Source organism: Mastigoproctus giganteus, chromosome 3, assembly GCF_048544385.1.
Source record: "Mastigoproctus giganteus isolate SK-2022 chromosome 3, ASM4854438v1, whole genome shotgun sequence".
In the NCBI taxonomy this organism is placed as follows: Eukaryota; Metazoa; Arthropoda; class Arachnida; order Uropygi; family Thelyphonidae; genus Mastigoproctus; species Mastigoproctus giganteus.
Genome location: NC_143577.1, coordinates 110,928,528 through 110,948,028, shown reverse-complemented (window position 1 = coordinate 110,948,028; position 19,501 = coordinate 110,928,528). Strand labels below are relative to the sequence as shown.

General features: G+C 38.2%; 1 protein-coding gene across 2 annotated transcripts in view; it reads right to left on the bottom strand.

The window, feature by feature from the left end:
- Window positions 1–18,975, bottom strand: part of LOC150088224 (CTP synthase 1-like) — a 292,973-nt gene extending 273,998 nt beyond the window's left edge. For both annotated transcript variants that reach the window (XM_090369393.1, XM_090369394.1), the window contains exon 1: window positions 18,868–18,975. In XM_090369393.1, the coding sequence (XP_090225519.1) occupies window positions 18,868–18,888 (21 nt within the window). In that variant the 5' untranslated portion in view covers window positions 18,889–18,975. The remainder of the gene's footprint in view (window positions 1–18,867) is intronic.
- Between the last annotated feature and the right edge of the window lie 526 nt (window positions 18,976–19,501).

Here is a 19,501-nt window from a genome sequence, read left to right as displayed (position 1 = left end):
AGCTGGGTGGCATTATGAAGTAGCCGGGTGGGGAAGTGTAATACTTTGCAATATTATAAACTTTTCTGTTACATGTATTTATAATTGTGATCTAAGCAATCCAGACAAAAATTAATTGCATAATTTAACATAACCCCAGGGGCTCACATCTGGTGAGTATGGGCTTGGCACAACCAGTGTCCTGAGCTGGATATCATCATTATTCTCTTTCTTGGTGATTTCCTTTTACTTTTTACACACACACTCTCTCTTTCTCTCAGGGTAACTTGGGAATTTTTTTTTTTTTTGGCTGGTGCAGTATAACCTTCCTTGCTAAGGCAAGGAAGGTTATACTGCATTATATATCCTTCCTAAGGCTTCCTTGCACCATGTAGCTAATAATAATAATAATGCAACAGGAGCATATAATAATAAATAATTATATGCTGCTGTCGCATTGAGCTCAATCGCATAGTATGTTCGAATTAATACCGATTGAGATCAGTGAGCAGTACCATATGGTACCGGGAGAATCACTTAAATTTTAACTGGGCAGTTAGTTAAATTCACTGGGCGGTGCACCCCAAAATTATGTTAGATTAATTACTGTGAGCCGGCCGGGCTAGCCAGGTGGGTAAAGTGCCTGCCTGGCAACCCAAAGGTCGCGGGTTCGAATCCCGCCTCGGGCTTGGATCAAAGTACTGCAAAAACCTTGGGAGGTGCATTATGGCCACAGAAGCCGATGCGGCAACAACTACCAAAAAAAAAAAAAAAAAAAAATTACTGTGAACATAACAAATGTAACTGCTTTGCAATGATGCACTATCGAGGATAAGAGTAGCAATATTTTTGACATGCATTCTGGTCTCGGAAAACATAAACAAGGCATAGAATAATAACAAATATTAACTTAATATCTTGGACTTCATTCTTTGGAGGGGGGGGGAAATAAAGGAAATGTGCTCTGTGTAACTTAGTATTAGTATGACGCAAAATGGGGCTTAGAGAGGAACAGGCATTCTGTGTGTTATCAGACACTCAGTCTAAAACACTGATGGATCCAATATCTTTCTATTACAGAAGATTTAGGAGAAGTCCAGTTGGCCTGCCTCCCTAATATCCACTCATGCACACCTTCCCAATGGTAAGCCCTGTTACGTCACTTAGGTGGCAATGAACATGTAGTGGTTCTCTTCAAGACGCCTGGTCAGCGTGAAGAGGAAAAGACCAAACCCTCTAGCACATGACAGCACGATGAAACAAATGGCTCTCATTCACCCTCTTATGTCGGTGAGAGGATCGGAGTTTAAGCAGAGGGTGCTAAGAATCTCTGCGTATGACCAGGCTGCCATGCATGGAAACTGAACTTGGCATGTTACAATGCAAGACTACTCATCGGTGAAGACAGGATATAAGAGCTGGAAAAGGAATATCATCGGTTTAGCTGAAACAAGAAGAAATGAATCACTATAAGTTTACCAAGTGGAAATCTGCTGTACAACAATGGTAAAGCAGATTTCACTGTGTGAAATCTGCACCATCGCTTCTTTCACTGTGTGAAAGGAGCGAAGGTGGAGTTGGCTTTCTGGTCAATAAAGATATAAAAAACAACATTTTGGAATTCAAAAGTACATCACCAAGGGTGTCAAGACTAATACTCAGGATTTCTAAGAGGTACAAGCTAAAGGTTATAATGATTTAGGCACCAACATCGAGCCATGATGATGAAGAGATTGAAGAAATGTACAAAGAAACAGTCTTCTAGATGAGCAGAAAACCAACTACAATATCATTATGGGAGACTTCAATGCTAAGGTTGGAAGAAAACCAACTACAATATCATTATCGGAGACTTCAATGCTAAGGTTGGAAGAAAACCAACTACAATATCATTATGGGAGACTTCAATGCTAAGGTTGGAAAGAGACAAAACAGTGCAGAAAGGGGAACTATAGGAAATTTTGGAATTGGTGAAAGAAATGAAAGAGGTGAAAGACTTGTGGAATTTGCAGAATCTCAAGGATTGTCAATAATGAACACTTTTTTTCAAGAAAAGGGTGAACAGGAAGTGGACATGGAAGAGTCCAAATGGATTAACAACTAATGAAATCGACTTCATCCTCACCAACAGAAGATATATCGTGAATGATGTTACCATCCTGATCGAGGTAAATGTTCGAAGTGATCACAGAATGGTAAGACGCACACTTCATATAGATGTAAGAAAAGAAAGGAAAAACACTGACTGAATCAAATTAATACAAAGGTCTTTGAGATAACAGAAGAGGAGAAAAAGCAGTATGTACTGGAACTTAAGAACAAGTTTCACCTTCTGCAGACTACTCAGGACCAAGATATCAACGAGGAATATTTCAACTTTCTGAAAGTGATAAAGCCCAAGAAACCAATAGGTAAAAAGAAATTCAAAGAAGAAAAATTAGTCAAGAAACACTTGTCATGATGAAATGAAGATGATAAACGCTGACAAGATAAACGCTGACAAGGAGAAAATTGAGTATACTGAGTTACGCAAAGCCACTAGAAAGAGACTCAGAGAGAACATAAGAAGATTTAACACAAAAAAAGTAGAACAAGCATTAAGGGAAAACAAAGGACTTAAATCAGCAGCCATGAGCAGAAATACAGAAAGACAAATGATACTGAAAAATAGCAATGGTGTAGTTATAAATAGCAGGGAAGGAATAATTCAAATAGCAGAAGGCTACTATAGAGAATTATACAAGGAACGACGGAATGATGCCAACAGTGGCGAAGATGGATCGCAAATTAGTAACACGTATGACATACCCGATATTCTCCCTGATGAAGTAGAACATGCGTTGAAGAAAATGAAGAATCAGAAAGCCCAGGGGAAGATGAAGTTACTGTAGAGTTGTTAAAATTGGGAGGAAGAGACATGACATAAAAACCGGAAAGACTTCACAAGATGCATTAGAAAAGGTGTGACACCTAAGGAGTGAAATAATGCAATCATAGTTTTGCTGCATAAGAAAGGAGATAAATCAGAAATTGAAAATTATAGACTAATCAGCTTGTTATCCCAAAAGAGCAAGCTGGCTTTAGGACAGGATTCTCAACCATGGATCACCTTCACGTAATATCACAGCTAATGAAGAAAGCAAATGAATATTAAACACCATTATGCCTGTCATTTGTGGATTATGAAGAGACATTTGACTCCATACAGCATAAGACAATGTTTCGTACACTGGAAAGACAAGGCATAGATACCACATATATTATGATTTTGAAGAAAATATATGCAAACGCTACCTCCTTTATTAAACTGGACAAAGACAGTAGCAAATTTAAAATTGAGAAAGGAGTTTGACAAGGAGACACAATATCTCCGAAGTTGTTTACTGGTCGCAGAAAGCGGTCAGTGTGAATGGAGAGTACCTAAACCATTTACGATTTGCAGATGACATTGTTGTCATAAGCCACAATCCCAAAGAATTAGAGGAAAATCTCAATCAGTTATGCACAGTTAATAAGGATTTTGGACTAAAGATGAATATGGCTAAAACAAAAGTAATGATGAACAAGTATGCCACATAAAGGGACATAATGATTGAAGGAGCAGTAATTGAAAATGTGGAGTCACATACTTATCTGGCACAAGTTATTAGCTATAATAATGATAAATGGCTGGAAGTCAAGAGAAGACTAAATTTTGAATGGATAACATTCAGGAAATATAGTCACATACTGAGGAGCAATATCCCAGTTTGTCTGAAACATAAAATAATGAACTAATGTATACTTCCCGTCATGACTTACGGAAGTGAAACTTGGGCACTCACCAAAGGAATGGAAGAGAAGCTGAGAACTACACAGCGAAGAATGGAATGAATTATATTGGGAATCAGACTGTTAGATAAGAAGAGAAACACATGGATTAGGCAACAAACTCAAGTAAAGGACATTCTTATCAAAACTAAAGAACTAAAATGGTGTTGGGCAGGACACATAGCTCGAAGACATGATGAGAGATGGACTAAGAAAATAACAGAATGGTACCAAAGGGGAGTGAGACGAAAACCTGGAAGACAATGGCGGAAATGGATAGATGAAATTCATGAGTTTGTGGGCAGTAAATGGATGGCCACTGCACAAAACAGAAGGAACTGGAAAGTTGCTGGAGAGGCCTTCATCCTGCAGTGGATTGAAAATGGCTGCTGATGATGAGCCAAAATGGAAAGGAGCCAAATGAAATTTGGCTTCATACATTTATTAAAAGTAAATTTGAAAGCAGATTAGAATAAAGGTGGTTAATGCATTTTATTTTCTCCAAATAATACAGCACTCTATTATAAAAAAACAAAGTGCAGCATTATTTTGTTCTGATAGGTAGATAAGGTTTCATCACAAATTCTGACATTGGGCTTAACTAAAGTTGCCAGATTTAAAACTTTTGTTTATTTTACATTTATTTATTTTCTGATTTTTTTTTTTTTTTTTCATAATAACATCAAACCATCACTACACAATAAATATCAGGAAATGCATTTTCTATGATGGATAAGACTGCAAAATCATGCAAAAAACAAAGTCCATGCCTTTGGCCTGGTTTAAATGATGGAATATATACTGTAAATATCAATACATAAATACAAAAATTATTATTTTTGTATGATATCCAGCTCAGGACCCTGGGTGTGCTAAGCCCATACTCACCAGATGTGAACAGGTAGAGGGAAATGTTAAATTTGAAAGTGTTTGCAAACTTTGCCCAGACAAAATACGAAGAAGTATATGATGACTTGTCAATCAATTCAGCCCTGGAAAGACTGTGCAAGGCACGAGGAATAAAATTTTTCTCAGTATGGCCCATGCTTATTAACAGGTTGATTGATTTTGATTTTATTGGTGCAAAAACGACTACGGTTATACTGCGCCATGAAAAGATCAAAATATCAACAAAGATAAATTCTGGTAATCTTTAAAAAGGTTACCCGTCAAACTGTCATTTATATATATATATATATATAAGGCAGTATAAGTTTAAAAGTAAATTATCCAATTTATATATGTGTGTATAAATTAATAGCTTGTAAAAACTTAAACTGCTGCCACGTGGTCGTTGTCTGATAAAATCTGACTGGGTGTATAAGGCCCAGTTGGATGAGTAAAACCAGTAAAATATATATAACAAACATGGTAAAATTAATGCAATCTATTAAAATATGCTTTATTGATAAAATGGTGTCACAAGACTCGCAAATAGGAGGGTCATCTGCCCTCAGCAGAAACGAATGTGTCAGATGATTGTGTCAAGTCAAGCAAGAACAACTTCCTCGCTCCGATTCCTGCACAGACTGGACTGCCATGTTTCTATTACAGGCTTTATCTGGTATAATTTATTTGATCTCTCTTTATGCCATAGTTCTTGCCATTGGGAATATATCTTGTTGCATATTATTTGCCTGTAGTCTGTATAGGGAACTGACAGGCAAAGATTATTAGTGGGAGCAGCTGATTTGGCTGCAGTGTCAGCCAAATCATTTCCCCTTATCCCAATGTGGCTAGGAATCCAGCAGAAGTGGATATCAAACTTTTATCCATAAAGAGAATGTATCTTCTGCTGAACCCGAACTGGACGAGAGTTGTGTCTCAAAGATAATAAATCTTGTAATACACTCAAAGAATCAGAATATATTATTGACCTTTGGCATTGACAAGTTTGAACGTGATCCAAGGTGAACTCAATAACATGCAGCTCTGCAGTGTATATGCTGGATTCAGGAAGAATCTGCTGAGATATTATAGTGTCCGGAAAAACAACAGCAGATCCTACGCACGATTCAGACTTTGAGCCATCTGTGTAAACTGGCAGGAAGTCTGAGTACTCAGCTCGGTGTGCTGAATAGAGCTGCAGGTAGACAGATGATGGAATCTCAGACTTTACCCATTTCTTAAGGGAAAAGTCGTATGATGGGGTATGAGAATGCCAGGATGGAAGAGTTCGCTTTGATGTTTGTGCAACCTTGTCTACCATAATGTTAAACTTTGAGTAGCTCTTGGACACAAATACCAAAAGGTCAGTTGGCAGTCTGAAGGGTATTGTATAAATTTTCCCAACGTGGCTCAAAAACGGATGCCAGGCAGGGATTTCAGTTTTAAAGCATAGTTTAAAGACAACTGCTTATGTCGAAGCAATAACGGTGGTTCGTTCGCGTCAAGATATAAGCTCTGGACAGGAGATGTTTGAAATGCTCCAGTAGCAAAATGGATAGCCTGATGGTGGACAGGGTCCAGCCATTGAAGGACACTTTCTCTGGCTGACAAGTATACCTGGGACCCATAATCTAGTTTGGATCGTACAAGTGCACGATAAATACGTAGTAAGGTGCACCTGTCTGCTCCCCATCGTGTAGAGGAGAGAGAAGAATATTTAGTCCTCTTGTGCACTTTGTACGGAGTTGACGAATATGTTCTAGAAAGGTCAACTTTTTATCAAACACAAGTCCCAAGGATTTTATGTCTGACACTACTGGAATAGCATTTTTTTCCGAGCCTTAATTCAGGTTCAGGATGAAGATTACGCTTACGACAAAACTTATTAACAGGAGATACTATTTTTACACGGATGGGATACACTTAAATAGAAAGGGTGCAAGAATATTTCTAAACCGTGTTTCGGTCCATGCTACAGAGGCAGTGTTAGGTGGGTTGAAAAACTTGGGGAGGTGGAGGGATACAGACTAATACATTAACAGCAGCCACAGGCAAAGGTGAAACTGATCCTTGCACTACTTCTATTGAGGCATACAGTAACCTGAAAAGCAAGGTCAGATCTTACAAGGCCTGCTAGGGGTGGAATCTTGATGCAACAAGCAATGAGTTGTGTTAAGATTACTAAGAGCAAAAGTATACTTGCTTGTACACTAATGCCAGAAGCATAGTAAATAAATTTAATGAATTTAAAGCACTAGTTAAGTCAACAAATGATGACACAGTATGGATATCAGAAACATGGTGGCACTCAGACAATGCAGAATTTGAATATATGGTGATTACAATGGTGAGTGCAATGTCCGCAGGCAAGACATTTATTTTTATATTGCAGACAGTTCCACCCTAATGAAAACAAACTCACTAAGTACAGGTGCGAAGTACATGTGCATGGTATAAGCCAATCAGTGTAGTGGTGGACAGGAGAGTGGGAGAAGTAATGCTCTTGGTTTAAAAGCCCACAGAATCTAAGGCAGTGCACACAGATGCCGTGGGTGGCAATTATCAGTTCAGTCACTTTGGTGTCACATTAGCATAAGTAGAGGCATATGATGCAAGAAAGCAAGCTTATGCAGCATCAGCCAAAAAAAAAAAAAAAAAAAAAAACGCTCCCATTTCACCCCTCCGTTTGTTTGAAATACCTGTCCAGCTGAACGTTAAATTTACTTAGGCTATCAACTTCCACAACAAGGGATGGAAGTCTGTTCCACCAACCAACTACCCGCTGGCTAAAGGCAAATTTCCGCACATCGATCCTACATGTCTTTCCTCAATTTGAATTTATGCCCTCTCAGGTGATTATTCTGAGCAAGAGTAAGAATCCCATCGGCATTGAGCATGCTCAAACCATTCAAGGCTTTATATACCTCTATCAAATCACCTCACTGGTGCCTAGTCTCCAGACACTGTAATTTGCAAAACTTAAGCCTTTCTTCGTAAGAACAACCCTTTGTTCCATTCACTAATCTTGTTGCCCTTCTCTGTACTCGTTCCAGCAGCTCTACATCCTTCTTGAAATGAGGCCTCCAGACCTGTATACAGTACTCAAGGTGTGGCCTGACCACTTCCTTATACAAGGGAATAATCACTTCCTTATCCCTGCTAGAAAAATTCCTGTATATCATTGACAAGACACCATGAGCTACTCTTTCAGAACGTCTGCACTGCTCAGAGAACTTCATATCTGCCTGCACAATTACCCCCGGGTCCTTTTCATTATCTACCACTGTCAGTGTAGTACCACAGGGTTGATATGTTGCTCTGGGGTTACTGTTTCCCATGCTTTATGGAAAAGTAGCCCTTCGCATCTCGCCCCTGGAACATTGCACACCCCAGCACATTTTGCCCCCTGTAGATAATGAGTAGATTACAAAAATGTAAATACAGTCAATTCTCGATAACTCGAATTTTTATTGAAGTCCCAGTTCCTTTAGTGGAGATTCAAGGTTAAACTCTCTTGATTACTCGAACTGAACTTCCGATAACTTTTCCGAACAAATTTTCAAAATTACATTTGTGTACAAATTGTGGAACAGTGACTAATCTTATAGAAGTCTTTTCAGTAACAAGTGAATCTTCTTCTGATTTGTCTAAATTCAAACAATAACAGTTCCTGCATCAGACTCTCCTCACATTTCCTGGTGCAGTGGACAGTGCACGTTTGCTGTTTTCGCCACCTCATTATCGGTGGCGCATCGTGTGAACAAGCTGAGCATTGCAGGCAGTGCAATATCTGCATATTATTTTTGCCTCTTGATTGATTAATCCCATGTGTACAATGGCAAAAAGTGTTTTCAATAAGAGGCAAAAGAAAATCTGTATACGTGTTTTCAAAGAGAACGCTAGATGAAAAACATGGAATCTGGGTTTGCGAAAAACGTTCCACCTGCAAAGGGTGTGTTTGGAAGACCCAGTTGTGAAAGTCATAACTAAACATAACCATGCAGCTCAAGCTGCAAGGTCGGAAGCATTGCAATTGATTGGTCAAATACGGCAACATGCAACAACCACGAACGAACAGCCACAGCAAATTGTTGCATCAGTAATTGCAGAGGCTCATGCCAATGTCACGGCATTACTTTATTATTATTATTATTATTATCATCATCTGTTTATTAACCTTAGGTTCACCCCCTGAACAGCCAGTGGGCTAGGAGGGTGTACAAATATATATTTTTTAAATACAGTGTACAATTTTATACAAATTTTTGATATTTAAAATAATGAAATTGTTTAGAAAATTATATTTACTTAATAGCAGTAACTTTAAAATAAAATTGATATTAAATTAATATTGCAATTACAAATACAGGTTGTCCTACATATTTTTTCTGTCATTACAATTTGCTTTGCTTTATATTTTTTGCATTCAATTATTTACATTCTTATATAAATAAGGCTCACATTTTATAGTAATTCTGGTGATTTTTTCAAGATTTCCTCGATAATTTCGCTTCTGTATCTTCTATTTCCTCCATAGATCCAAATAAATTTTGATCTATGGAGAAGGTGTTGAAATGTTGAATTGTGTTACACGGGAACATTCCTTTCAGGGAGTCCAGGATAGTGAGCTTCATCCTAAGGGGATGTTGCCCGCTCTGGTGGTTTCTATTACTTGCTTTGGGAAGTGAGATAATATCCTCTATCGATGGGGCATCAATCTGACGAGTTAGCAGCTTAGAGAATGTGGACAGATTTTTTTTGAGAACAGTGAGCTTCCAGGGGGTCATGCCTAGATTGACTAGAAGAACAGATTCGGAGATAGTGAACGGGTTCCCTCCTAAACGGTTCAGCCACTGCAGAATCCAGTATTCCATCGCCAAGAATCTGTTAGGCAGAGAGGACCAGATTTCAGATGCGTATAAAGGTATGGGAGTGAGACACCGATCAATGTATTGACAAAGCAGATTGATGTTGTGGCAGCCTATGAGCTCCTGGCAGATAGCCCAGAATACTTCCTAAAAAGGATTCACTTAAATGAACCATTCGTCATGTTCAATGCAACAATGGTACTCCTGCTTTACCGAGCAATCTTCAGGACCTAGTAATTCCACAAAATTATCAAGAAATTATCATCGATGGCAATGTACATCAGTTTTTGATGCATGATTCTCAGGATGAACTGCTCCCGGGTTGCATGCTTATTTTTTCCACTAGTAACAATCTTCAGTTATGGGTGGGTAGCCAGGAGTGGTTTTCTGATGGAACTTTTAGCACAGTACAAACACATTTCCAGCAGCTTTATACAATTCATGTGGTTCAATTCAATGCAGTTATTCCAGTGGTCTACGCACTTCTGCCAAACAAAACTCGTGCCACATAAGTCAAGTTGCTTCAAGAAGTTAAAAATCTACAATCGGGTCTCCAACCCCAGCGACTTATTACAGATTTCGAACACAGTGCCATGCAAGACTTCCAACAAGAATTTCCTGGTATTGTAAATACCAGTTGTTTTTATCATCTTTCCCAAAGCGTTTGGCGAAAGGTATAAAATGAAGGTTTAAAAGCCCGATACGAACAAGACCATGAATTTGCTCGTTGGATCCGAATGATTCCGGCATCGGCATTTATTCCTTCTGCTAACGTTATTGAAGCATATGAAGATTTAGTTGAAGCTCGTAACTTCCCCATTGAAGATATGGTGATTGCAAACTACTTTGAAGATACATATATTGGAAGAAGACAGCGGAGAGGCCGGCAATTACCCATTTTTGCCATCGAATTGTGGAATGTTTACACATGAACACTGAATGATCAGCAACGTACCAATAACAGCGTGGAGGGGCGGCACAGGGGATTTCAGGTAACTTGTGCTACTTTATTTCCAAATATTTACCGATTCATTGATTCTTTAAAGAAACAACAAGGGCTAAACAATTACGAAATTACATAACTAATTGCCGATAATTCAGGCAATCAAAGAAACAAGAAGTACGCTGCAATTTCTGCTAGAATCAAAAAAATAGTCCAAGATTTTCAAAATCTTAATGTGATTGAATACCTTAGAGGCATTGCATTCCACTTCGAGTTTTAAACAATAATAATGTGCATTTATTCTATTAAAACAAAATAAATTAGAATTATTAAAAAATTAGGTGTATCATTTACATTTCTGTAGCCTACTCAATATCTACACGTGGCGAAATGTGTCGGGGACGAAATGTGCTGGGGGCGAAATGTGGGAGACGAATTGTGGTAGGCGAAATGCGAGGGGCCACTTTTCCAGATCCCGTTTCCCATATGTAGTACTTTACATTTGTCAATGTTAAACTTCATTTGCCACCTCTTAACACATCTGCTCAACCTTTCCAGATCCTGCTGCAGCATCATATCAGTAGTGTCCTTAACAACCCTGCCAACCTTTGTATCGTCTGCAAACTTGGACATTAAGATTGATATACCATCATCAATATCATTTATAAATGCAGAAAACAACAATGGACCCAACCCTGAGGAACTCCACTAATAACATTAGCCCACAATGAGTAGTGTCCATTGATTACCATTGTCTTCTCCCCCTCAAATATCCCTTTATCCATAGCAGCAATTTGCCTCCAATGCCACACTGCTCCAATTTGTGCAGCAGTCTTCCATGTGCAACAGTATCAAAAGTCTTTCTAAGATCCAAATATAAAATATCAAAGTTATTCCCTGCATCCAGTTCTTTTGTGACTACATCATAGTATCCAATCAAATTGGTCATGCAAGACTTTCCCTTAACAAAACCATGCTGTATCAGAGCTATAACTGAAGTCTTGTCTAGATGATCCCGCAGTGCTTCTTTAACCAGTGCCTCCATTAATTTTCCTGGAACAGAAGTTAAACTAACAGTTCTATAATTATTTATTTCAGCCTTTGATCATCCTTTGTGAATTGGGGTCACATTTGCACATCTCCAGTCCATGCTTACCTCCCCTGAGCCCAAGGAAGCTCTCATAATTATGGCTAAGGGTTTGCTTACTTCCTTTGCTGCCTCCTTTAATATAACTGGACAGATCCCATCCACCCCAGGTGCCTTTTTTTATGTTTATCCTCAACAATTTCTCTTCCACTTTCCTCTCAGTTATTACAAAATCATCTAGTTCACTGCCGGAGTTTATCTCTGGCATTCCCCTTCCTGAATAACTCCTCATGTGTAAATGTAGACGCAAAATACTCATTTAGTTTGTTAGCCAACTGAGCAGGATCATCAACAGTTGAACCATCAATATCCAGTGGACCAATCAGATTCATCCCTTTCCTTCTAGAGTTTACATAGGTAAAGAACTATTTTCCTTTGCATCCTTTGCCAAGGATTTCTCATAATCTGCCTTTGCCTGGCTAATCTCCTTTGTGACTTAGTTACAGACCAGCTTATATCTGTCATAGGCTTCCATGTCACCCATTAATTTAAATGTATCCCATGCGTTTTTCTTCTCTGCCATGTCTCATTAGTTCATCTGACATCCATTTAGGCTTAAAAACCTTGAACAATATTTCTTAGTTGGTATGTAAAGCCTAGTAGCTTCCAAGATAAGTTCTTTGAATGCTTCCCATTTTGAATTTGCTTTTGGTAACATCATAAGTTGGTCCCACTATATAGAATTTAAATACTGTCTCAGTCCATCATAGTCACCTTTATGAAAGCAAAAACCCTTCCTTTACTCCTGATGGCAATTTACTCAAAGAGGTAACTACTTCAGCACACTGTGATCACTGCCACCTAGTGGTTCCTTTATCTGCAGATTCTTAATGCATGAAGAATCACTACTGATAATCAGATCAAGTGTATTACTCCCTCTAGTTGCCTCCCGAACATGCTGATGTAGACAACAACCATCCAATAAATCCACAAAAGCCTTGCTAGTGTGTGAGTGACCAACCCACAAATTCCAGTCAATATCTGGAATATTAAAATCCCCCATTATAAGACTCTCTGATTTACTGGCCCACTCTATTTACCTGTACAGTTTCTTATTATACTCATCAGAGTCATTAGGCCTATAGCACACTCCTACTCTCAATTTTGATCTCCCAATGCTTATGTCACACCAAACTAACTCGACACTGCACTGTCCAGCGATGTCGACTAGCTTCACTTCCTTGGATTTTATATGTTTCTTAACTAATAGCATAACCCCTCCTCCCTTCCTATCCTTTCTGTACACATTGTACTCCCCAAATCAAATTCAAGTTCTGCATTCCTTATATCTGTGTGACACCATGTCTCTGATATCCCAACAAAATCTGCCTTTGATGTTTTGAGCAATACCTCAAATTCATCAAATTTATTTACCAAACTCCTAGCATTGGTGTACACGCAAATATATATGCACCTGCTCCAAATTTTAACTACTCTAACACAACCCATGTGTTTACTTGTACCACAATGACTCCCAGCAGTCTCTGAAATATCCTGCATCTTGTTTTCCAGGCTGCTGCTCATTGCAATAGAAGCAGTGCAAAAATCACTTTCACCTCTGCCAGTGGCTAGTGTTAATCTATTAGTCCTTGTATCCCCCCAAGCTAGCAGTTTTCCGACCCACCTAACACTGCCTCGAAGCATCAGCAAGTATTCTTGCACTCTTTCTATTTAAGTGTATCCCATTCCTGTAGAAGCAGTCTCTCCTGTTAACAAGTACAGACCAGTCTGAAAAAAATTCTACCACTTGAGCCTTGCACAATCTTTCCAGGGCCGAATTGATCAACAAGGCTCTCATCGTATACTCCCTCCTATCGTGTCTGTGCAGAATTGCAGACACTTTCAAATTCAACCCTAACTCACAGCTTTTTTTCAACATTGACTTATACTTGTTAAGTAATTCTGCCGGTCTCCTACTCTTAATATCATTAGTGCCATCATGTACACAACAATATCACTCTTTGTGCCCTTAAAAGATGATATCCGCTCTATGTCATCAACCTTTGCCCCTGGCAGACATACCTTGGTCCTGTTCCACCTATCCTTTTTACAAAGCATGTTTCCCGTTTCCCTGACAATAGTCACCAACAACTACTAGTTCCTGTGGGACCAGCGCATTCTGCCTTGGGGGTTGCCGCTGTGTTGCGTGATGACCAAGTGCAAGCTCTGGCGTTGACGTGGGTAGCTGAGAGCTTGATGGGCCCCTCAATTTAGATCCTTTGAGGGCATCCAACCTGTCCTTCAAGCTCTCATAGGCCCATAATAACACTGAGTTGTCGCCTGATAGCACTGGGACATAAACACTGGGAAAACTGAAATGAATAGGAGTCTACTATAGGCCAAATGACTGTGATGAGTATAATGAACAACTACACAGACAGGTTGAATAGGCCAGTAGATCAGAATGTCTTATGATTGACTTTATCTTTTCAAATATTAACTGGAACTTGTGAATTGATCACAATACTAGAAGTTTTCTGGATTTATTGGATGACTGTTTTCTAAAGCAGCATATTAGAGAGGTAACAAGAAAAAGGAATGCATTTGATCTAATTACCAGCAGTGATTCTTCACATATTAAGAACATCCAGATAATAGAAACAATGTTTTCATAATATGCTGATGTGGAATGTTATAAAGGCATCTGGGGCTGATGTAATCCATATAATAATTATATTAAAATAAGCGGCTTTGCCATAATTATGAAAGCATTCTTGAATTCAGGAAAGGTCCATAATAGACAGGAAATGTGGAAATGTCTCTCCTATTCACAAAGGGAGAGTGAAAGGCAAACCAAGTAACCACAGGTGAATAAATTTGAGCTCTGTTCCAAGGAAAATAATGAAGTCAATAGTTAAAGAAGTATTTCTGGATCATCTTTACACAAATGCAGCTATATAGAAATAATAGCATGGATTTAAGGGAAGATCATATCCTGGATGTAAAGGACCTGGATGTAAGTAATAATTTTGACATCATATACTTAGATTCAGTAAACTTTTGATACTGTTCCACCAAAAAAAAGATTACTGTAGAAATTGTTGCATTGTGGCATTTGGAGCCAGTTACTGCTACAGATAACAGGACTGGCAGATGACAGAGGGTGATTATAAATGGGCACTGCTCTTGTAGAAATGTTACTACTGTAATTCTCTGGGATTCATTGTTGGGCCCCACAAGCTGGACAGATGCTATACAATTCAATATTTATTATCAATATTAATGAAGGCATATTACGCTTACTATCTAAATTTGCAGATGATAAAAAGGTTGGAATGGTAGTAAGTGACAAAAATTAAGGCATACTACTGCAACAAGACCAAGAAAAATTGGACAGATGGGCTGAAAAGTAGAAATTAAGATTTAGTACTAATATTAATCATCAAGGAAAAACTTCTGCTGCTCCATCTTTTCAAATTCCAAAAAAAAAAATAAAATAAAATATATAAACTACCCTTTGAAAACTCACATTGGCACCTATCCAGCTGAGCTTTCAATTGGCAATCCCACAATTTGATTTTATGGTCCCTAGTTCTGGAATCATTTACAACAGTGAAAATTTTACTCTCGTTCATTTTTCTTAATCTTTTCAAATTTCAATCAAATCCCCTCTAAGACAGCTAGTTTACAAACTCAGCAGCCCACATATTCAAAGTCTTTCCTCATATGGATGCTCTTTTGCTGATCTGACCAAGTGTCATCCATCTTTGGACCTTTTCAAGAAGTTTGATGTTTTTTTATTAGATGTGGTCTTCACACTTAAATCTTACTCCAAGTGTGGTCTCACAATTGCCTTATACATAATGACCTCTCTGTCTCTACAGGCACATGTTCAATAAATCATAGATAGAACACCATAAGTCTTCCTTGATGTCTATCCATGTCCAACCATATCATAACTCCCAAATCCCTTTCCTCTTCTACTGTGTTTAATTGAAACAAAAGTATATAAGTTACATTGGAGTTGCTGTTCCTGAAGTGTAAGACCATAAATTCTGTTGCATTAAAACACAGCTTGCAACCTCGTGACCACCTCCCAAAGTCTAAGAAATCCTGAAGAAGTGCTGCTGCTACCACATCATTAACTATTCTACTAATCTTTACATCAATCCTGTATGCCTTCATAGATGCCATTTATGAAAATCAAAAACAACATTCGTCTGAGTAGCTATCCTGGGAATCCTGCTTTTTATATTAGTTCAATCTGAAGACTAACTATTAATCTCAAACCTGTGCCTCCTACACAGTGATCCATCTAAGGATTTTCCCTATCATTCCAACATGTTCCAGCTCATACAGTAACCTGTCACACAAGCCAAAGTCAAATGCTGTGACTTGGGCCTGTGTGATAAAAAAAAATGACGAAAATTATTTCCTACATCCCACTTGGTGAGCGGCTGTGTCAAAATAACTAACCAGGCTAGTTAAATATGATATTTCCTTTAAAAAATCATGCTGTATTTCCTTCAGAATAACATTTTAATTTAATGAACCTGTTTTGTACTCTTGATCACTGCTTCCATGACTTTCTTTACTACCAATGAGAGAATGACAGCCAGTAGTTACCCACTTCACTGTTAGAACTTTTACATATTGGAGTTACACTGACTCTTTTCCAACCCAAGGAAATATCTCTTCTGTCCAGTGAAGTTTTCATAATTAATAATAATTATTATTATTAATTTTCATAATTAATTTCGTAATGATTAATCTGAAGAATTCTTGTTTTTCCACAATGTCTGATAGTGGCAGGGGGTCCTGGGGGTAACGTTTCAAACAAATGGGAAACAAGCTTAAATAACTTCAACGGGTGTATCAGAGTAATAAACTATAAAAGAGTACTTAGTCTTAACTGTGCCTAGAATAATGTCAGGAGTTCTGTCAATATAACTGAGAGAATTCAAACTCTTGGTTAGGGTAATTAACACCGACATAACAGGGGTAACAAAAATGTGGTGTTACCCAGATAATGAGTTTCACTATGGAATGATATACAATGTATTTAGGAAGGACAGGGGTAAGAGAGAAGGGGGAGAATGTCATGCTTCTCATCAAAATCAGCCTGAGCACAAACTGAGCTTTAGCAGATTCAGAAATTACACTTGCCAGCATAGAACCTAAGTGATGTGAGTTAATGGGAGTAAGCTATACACCAGAAAATTGTAAAGAGTATGATGAGAGTCTCTACATACAGAAAAAAATCGACACACAAGTGTAAATATCTTATTACGGATCATTTTAATTTGAAGGGAAATTCACCAAGGGGAAACCAAAATTTTAAAATAAACTAAATGATTATTATTTCACCAGCATGTCAGAGAAAATACTAGGCATAAGAATATTCTAGATCTGATCTTCACTCACGAATCAGATGACATCACAGTACAGGAAACATTGGCATGAAGTAATCAGGCAGTCAATAATTGGAAGATAAAGAAATATGTTGCAGTTCAGTGTTCTCCCAAGAAAATTTTGCCAGCCGGGTGGCATTATGAAGTAGCCGGGTGGGAAGTGTAATGCTTCGCAATATTATAAAATTTTCTGTTATTTATAAACGTGACTTAAGTGATCCAGAGCAAAATTAATTGCATAATTTAATAGCATATGCTCCTGTTGCATTGATCTTGATCGCATAGTATGTTCAAATTAATGTTGATCGAAATCAGTAAGCAGTACCACATGGTACCATAAGAATCGCTTAAATTTTAGCCGGGCAGTCATTTAAATTCACTGGGCAGTGCGTTGATTCAATAGGTTCTGGGGAGAACATTGCAGTTGTTAAAGGAAAAGGCTTTAATTTCAGGATTCAGGAAAGGGAAGGGAAATATGAAAACTTAAGAGACTACATGGTACCTATAAAATGGCAGATTGCAGCAGGAGGGAGGGTAATTACATTAAAATTATAGAATAGCTTTAAAGCAACAGTCGCAGAGGCTATGAATGTGTATATATGTGCACAAGTGATATTAAAAAAACATGGCATGAGGTCACTGAGATGAATGAATTCGGAGCTGTTCATCTAATAGAACAGAAAAAGATGACATGGGAAAGTTGGAGTGACAATAAGTATTGAAACTAACAACAGCTAAAATTGATCTGTAATAGACATGATAGGAGGGAGTATATGATGAGAGTCTTGTCAATCAATTTGGCACTGTAGAAATCAAGCAAGGCTCATAGGGTAGAATTTTTCTCAACAGGGTCTGTACTTGTTAACAGGGAAGACTGTTTCTACAGGGATGAGATACACTTAAGTAGAAAGGGTGCAAGAATATTTGCTATAGCTATCAAGGCAGTGTTATGTGGATCGGAAAACTGCTAGCTTGGGGGATTCACAGACTAACAGTGGATGCAGGGCCGGGCTGTCCCGAGTGTGCAGTGGGTGCACTGCACCCAGGGGCCAACGTTCAAGGGCTCCTGAAAACCTGAAACTTACATACACATATAAAGAAAGTTTTAAAGGGGGTGGCAAATTTAAATTAGCACCTGCTGTCAAATTGCAATTGGCACATGGCACTAGATACCCTAGGAATGTCCCTGAGTAGCTGCACGCAGAGGTGAAAGTGATTCTTGCATTGATTCTACTGGAATGAACAGCAGCCTGGAAAGCAAGGTGCTGGAGATTTCAAGGACCGCTGGGAGTCATCACGGAACAAGTAAATAAACGGGCCGTATTAGGGTAGCTAAGCGTAAGAACAAGTGCATGTACACCAATGCTAGGGGCATAGTAAATAAATTTGATGAATTTGTGGTGCTCCGAATTAACCAGAGGATGTTTATAATAGGGTTAACTGTAGCGAACCTTGCAGTATGGTAGTTTCGCCATGTTGGAGGGGGGGGAGGGGCTTATTTTAGAATATATTCTAAAACTTCCTAACACTGAGATGATTGGAAATGAAAGCATAATTTCGACATCAGAAGTTCATCTCAAAATTTTCTATTAGTTTATTCGCCTATAACATTATACAATTGTTCCCCAACCCCGCTACAACGAAACTTTCACTAACTGGCTTTAAAAAAAATGAAGTATGAATTTGTGCATATAAATATGTTACAGTTTACAAACGCTTGACCCGATTTTGTCTTCTAAACATTAGATTTCAATGTCGGTGGCCTAAAATAAATACAACACAAATTATTTATAATGCGCAATGCATATCGCGTTAGGTATATTGAGACAATAAACGGAAAAACTTGTGCCCTAACTTAAATTATCAGAATATCACAGTTACCTCACATACGTCCACGTGCATTACGTAACTAGCCGAAAAGCACCGGCACTGATATCCTACTTTCTATTACCGCACACCCTTATTCTGATGCTCCAACGTACAGCTACGTTACAGTAAGAAACAGTTAAGGAAATAGCAGAAATTCCTAAAACTGAATGTGCTTACAAATTAGGCGAATAGTTTCATTTGGAGTTTGTCAATATCAGAATCAAAATTCCCATAAATCATTTCTTTGCAATTTGCATCAAAAACCAAAAATTAATGAAAATCTTTTAATTTAAGAGAAATAAGTTACATTGTTTTCTGTCTCTACAACTCAAAACTCGCTCTAAAACTCAAAGAAACCAAGACTTCCGTGTATTGCAACTGTAAATATCGTGTATTGTATTCTCTAGTTCAGTGGTTTCCAAACTACTAAAATCTACGGACCCTTTAAAAAATTTTAAAAAGTTTATGGATCCATTCAAAAATCAAAAAAAGTTTGCGGACCCATATATATATATATATATATATATACAGGGTGTTTCAGTTAAACGTTTCAGAACTTCTAAGAGGGGTAGGGTACATCCTGACAACTCGAAATCATATAGCAATGTGGGGTCGGAAATGCTTTCCTGAAGCGGTGTTGTACACA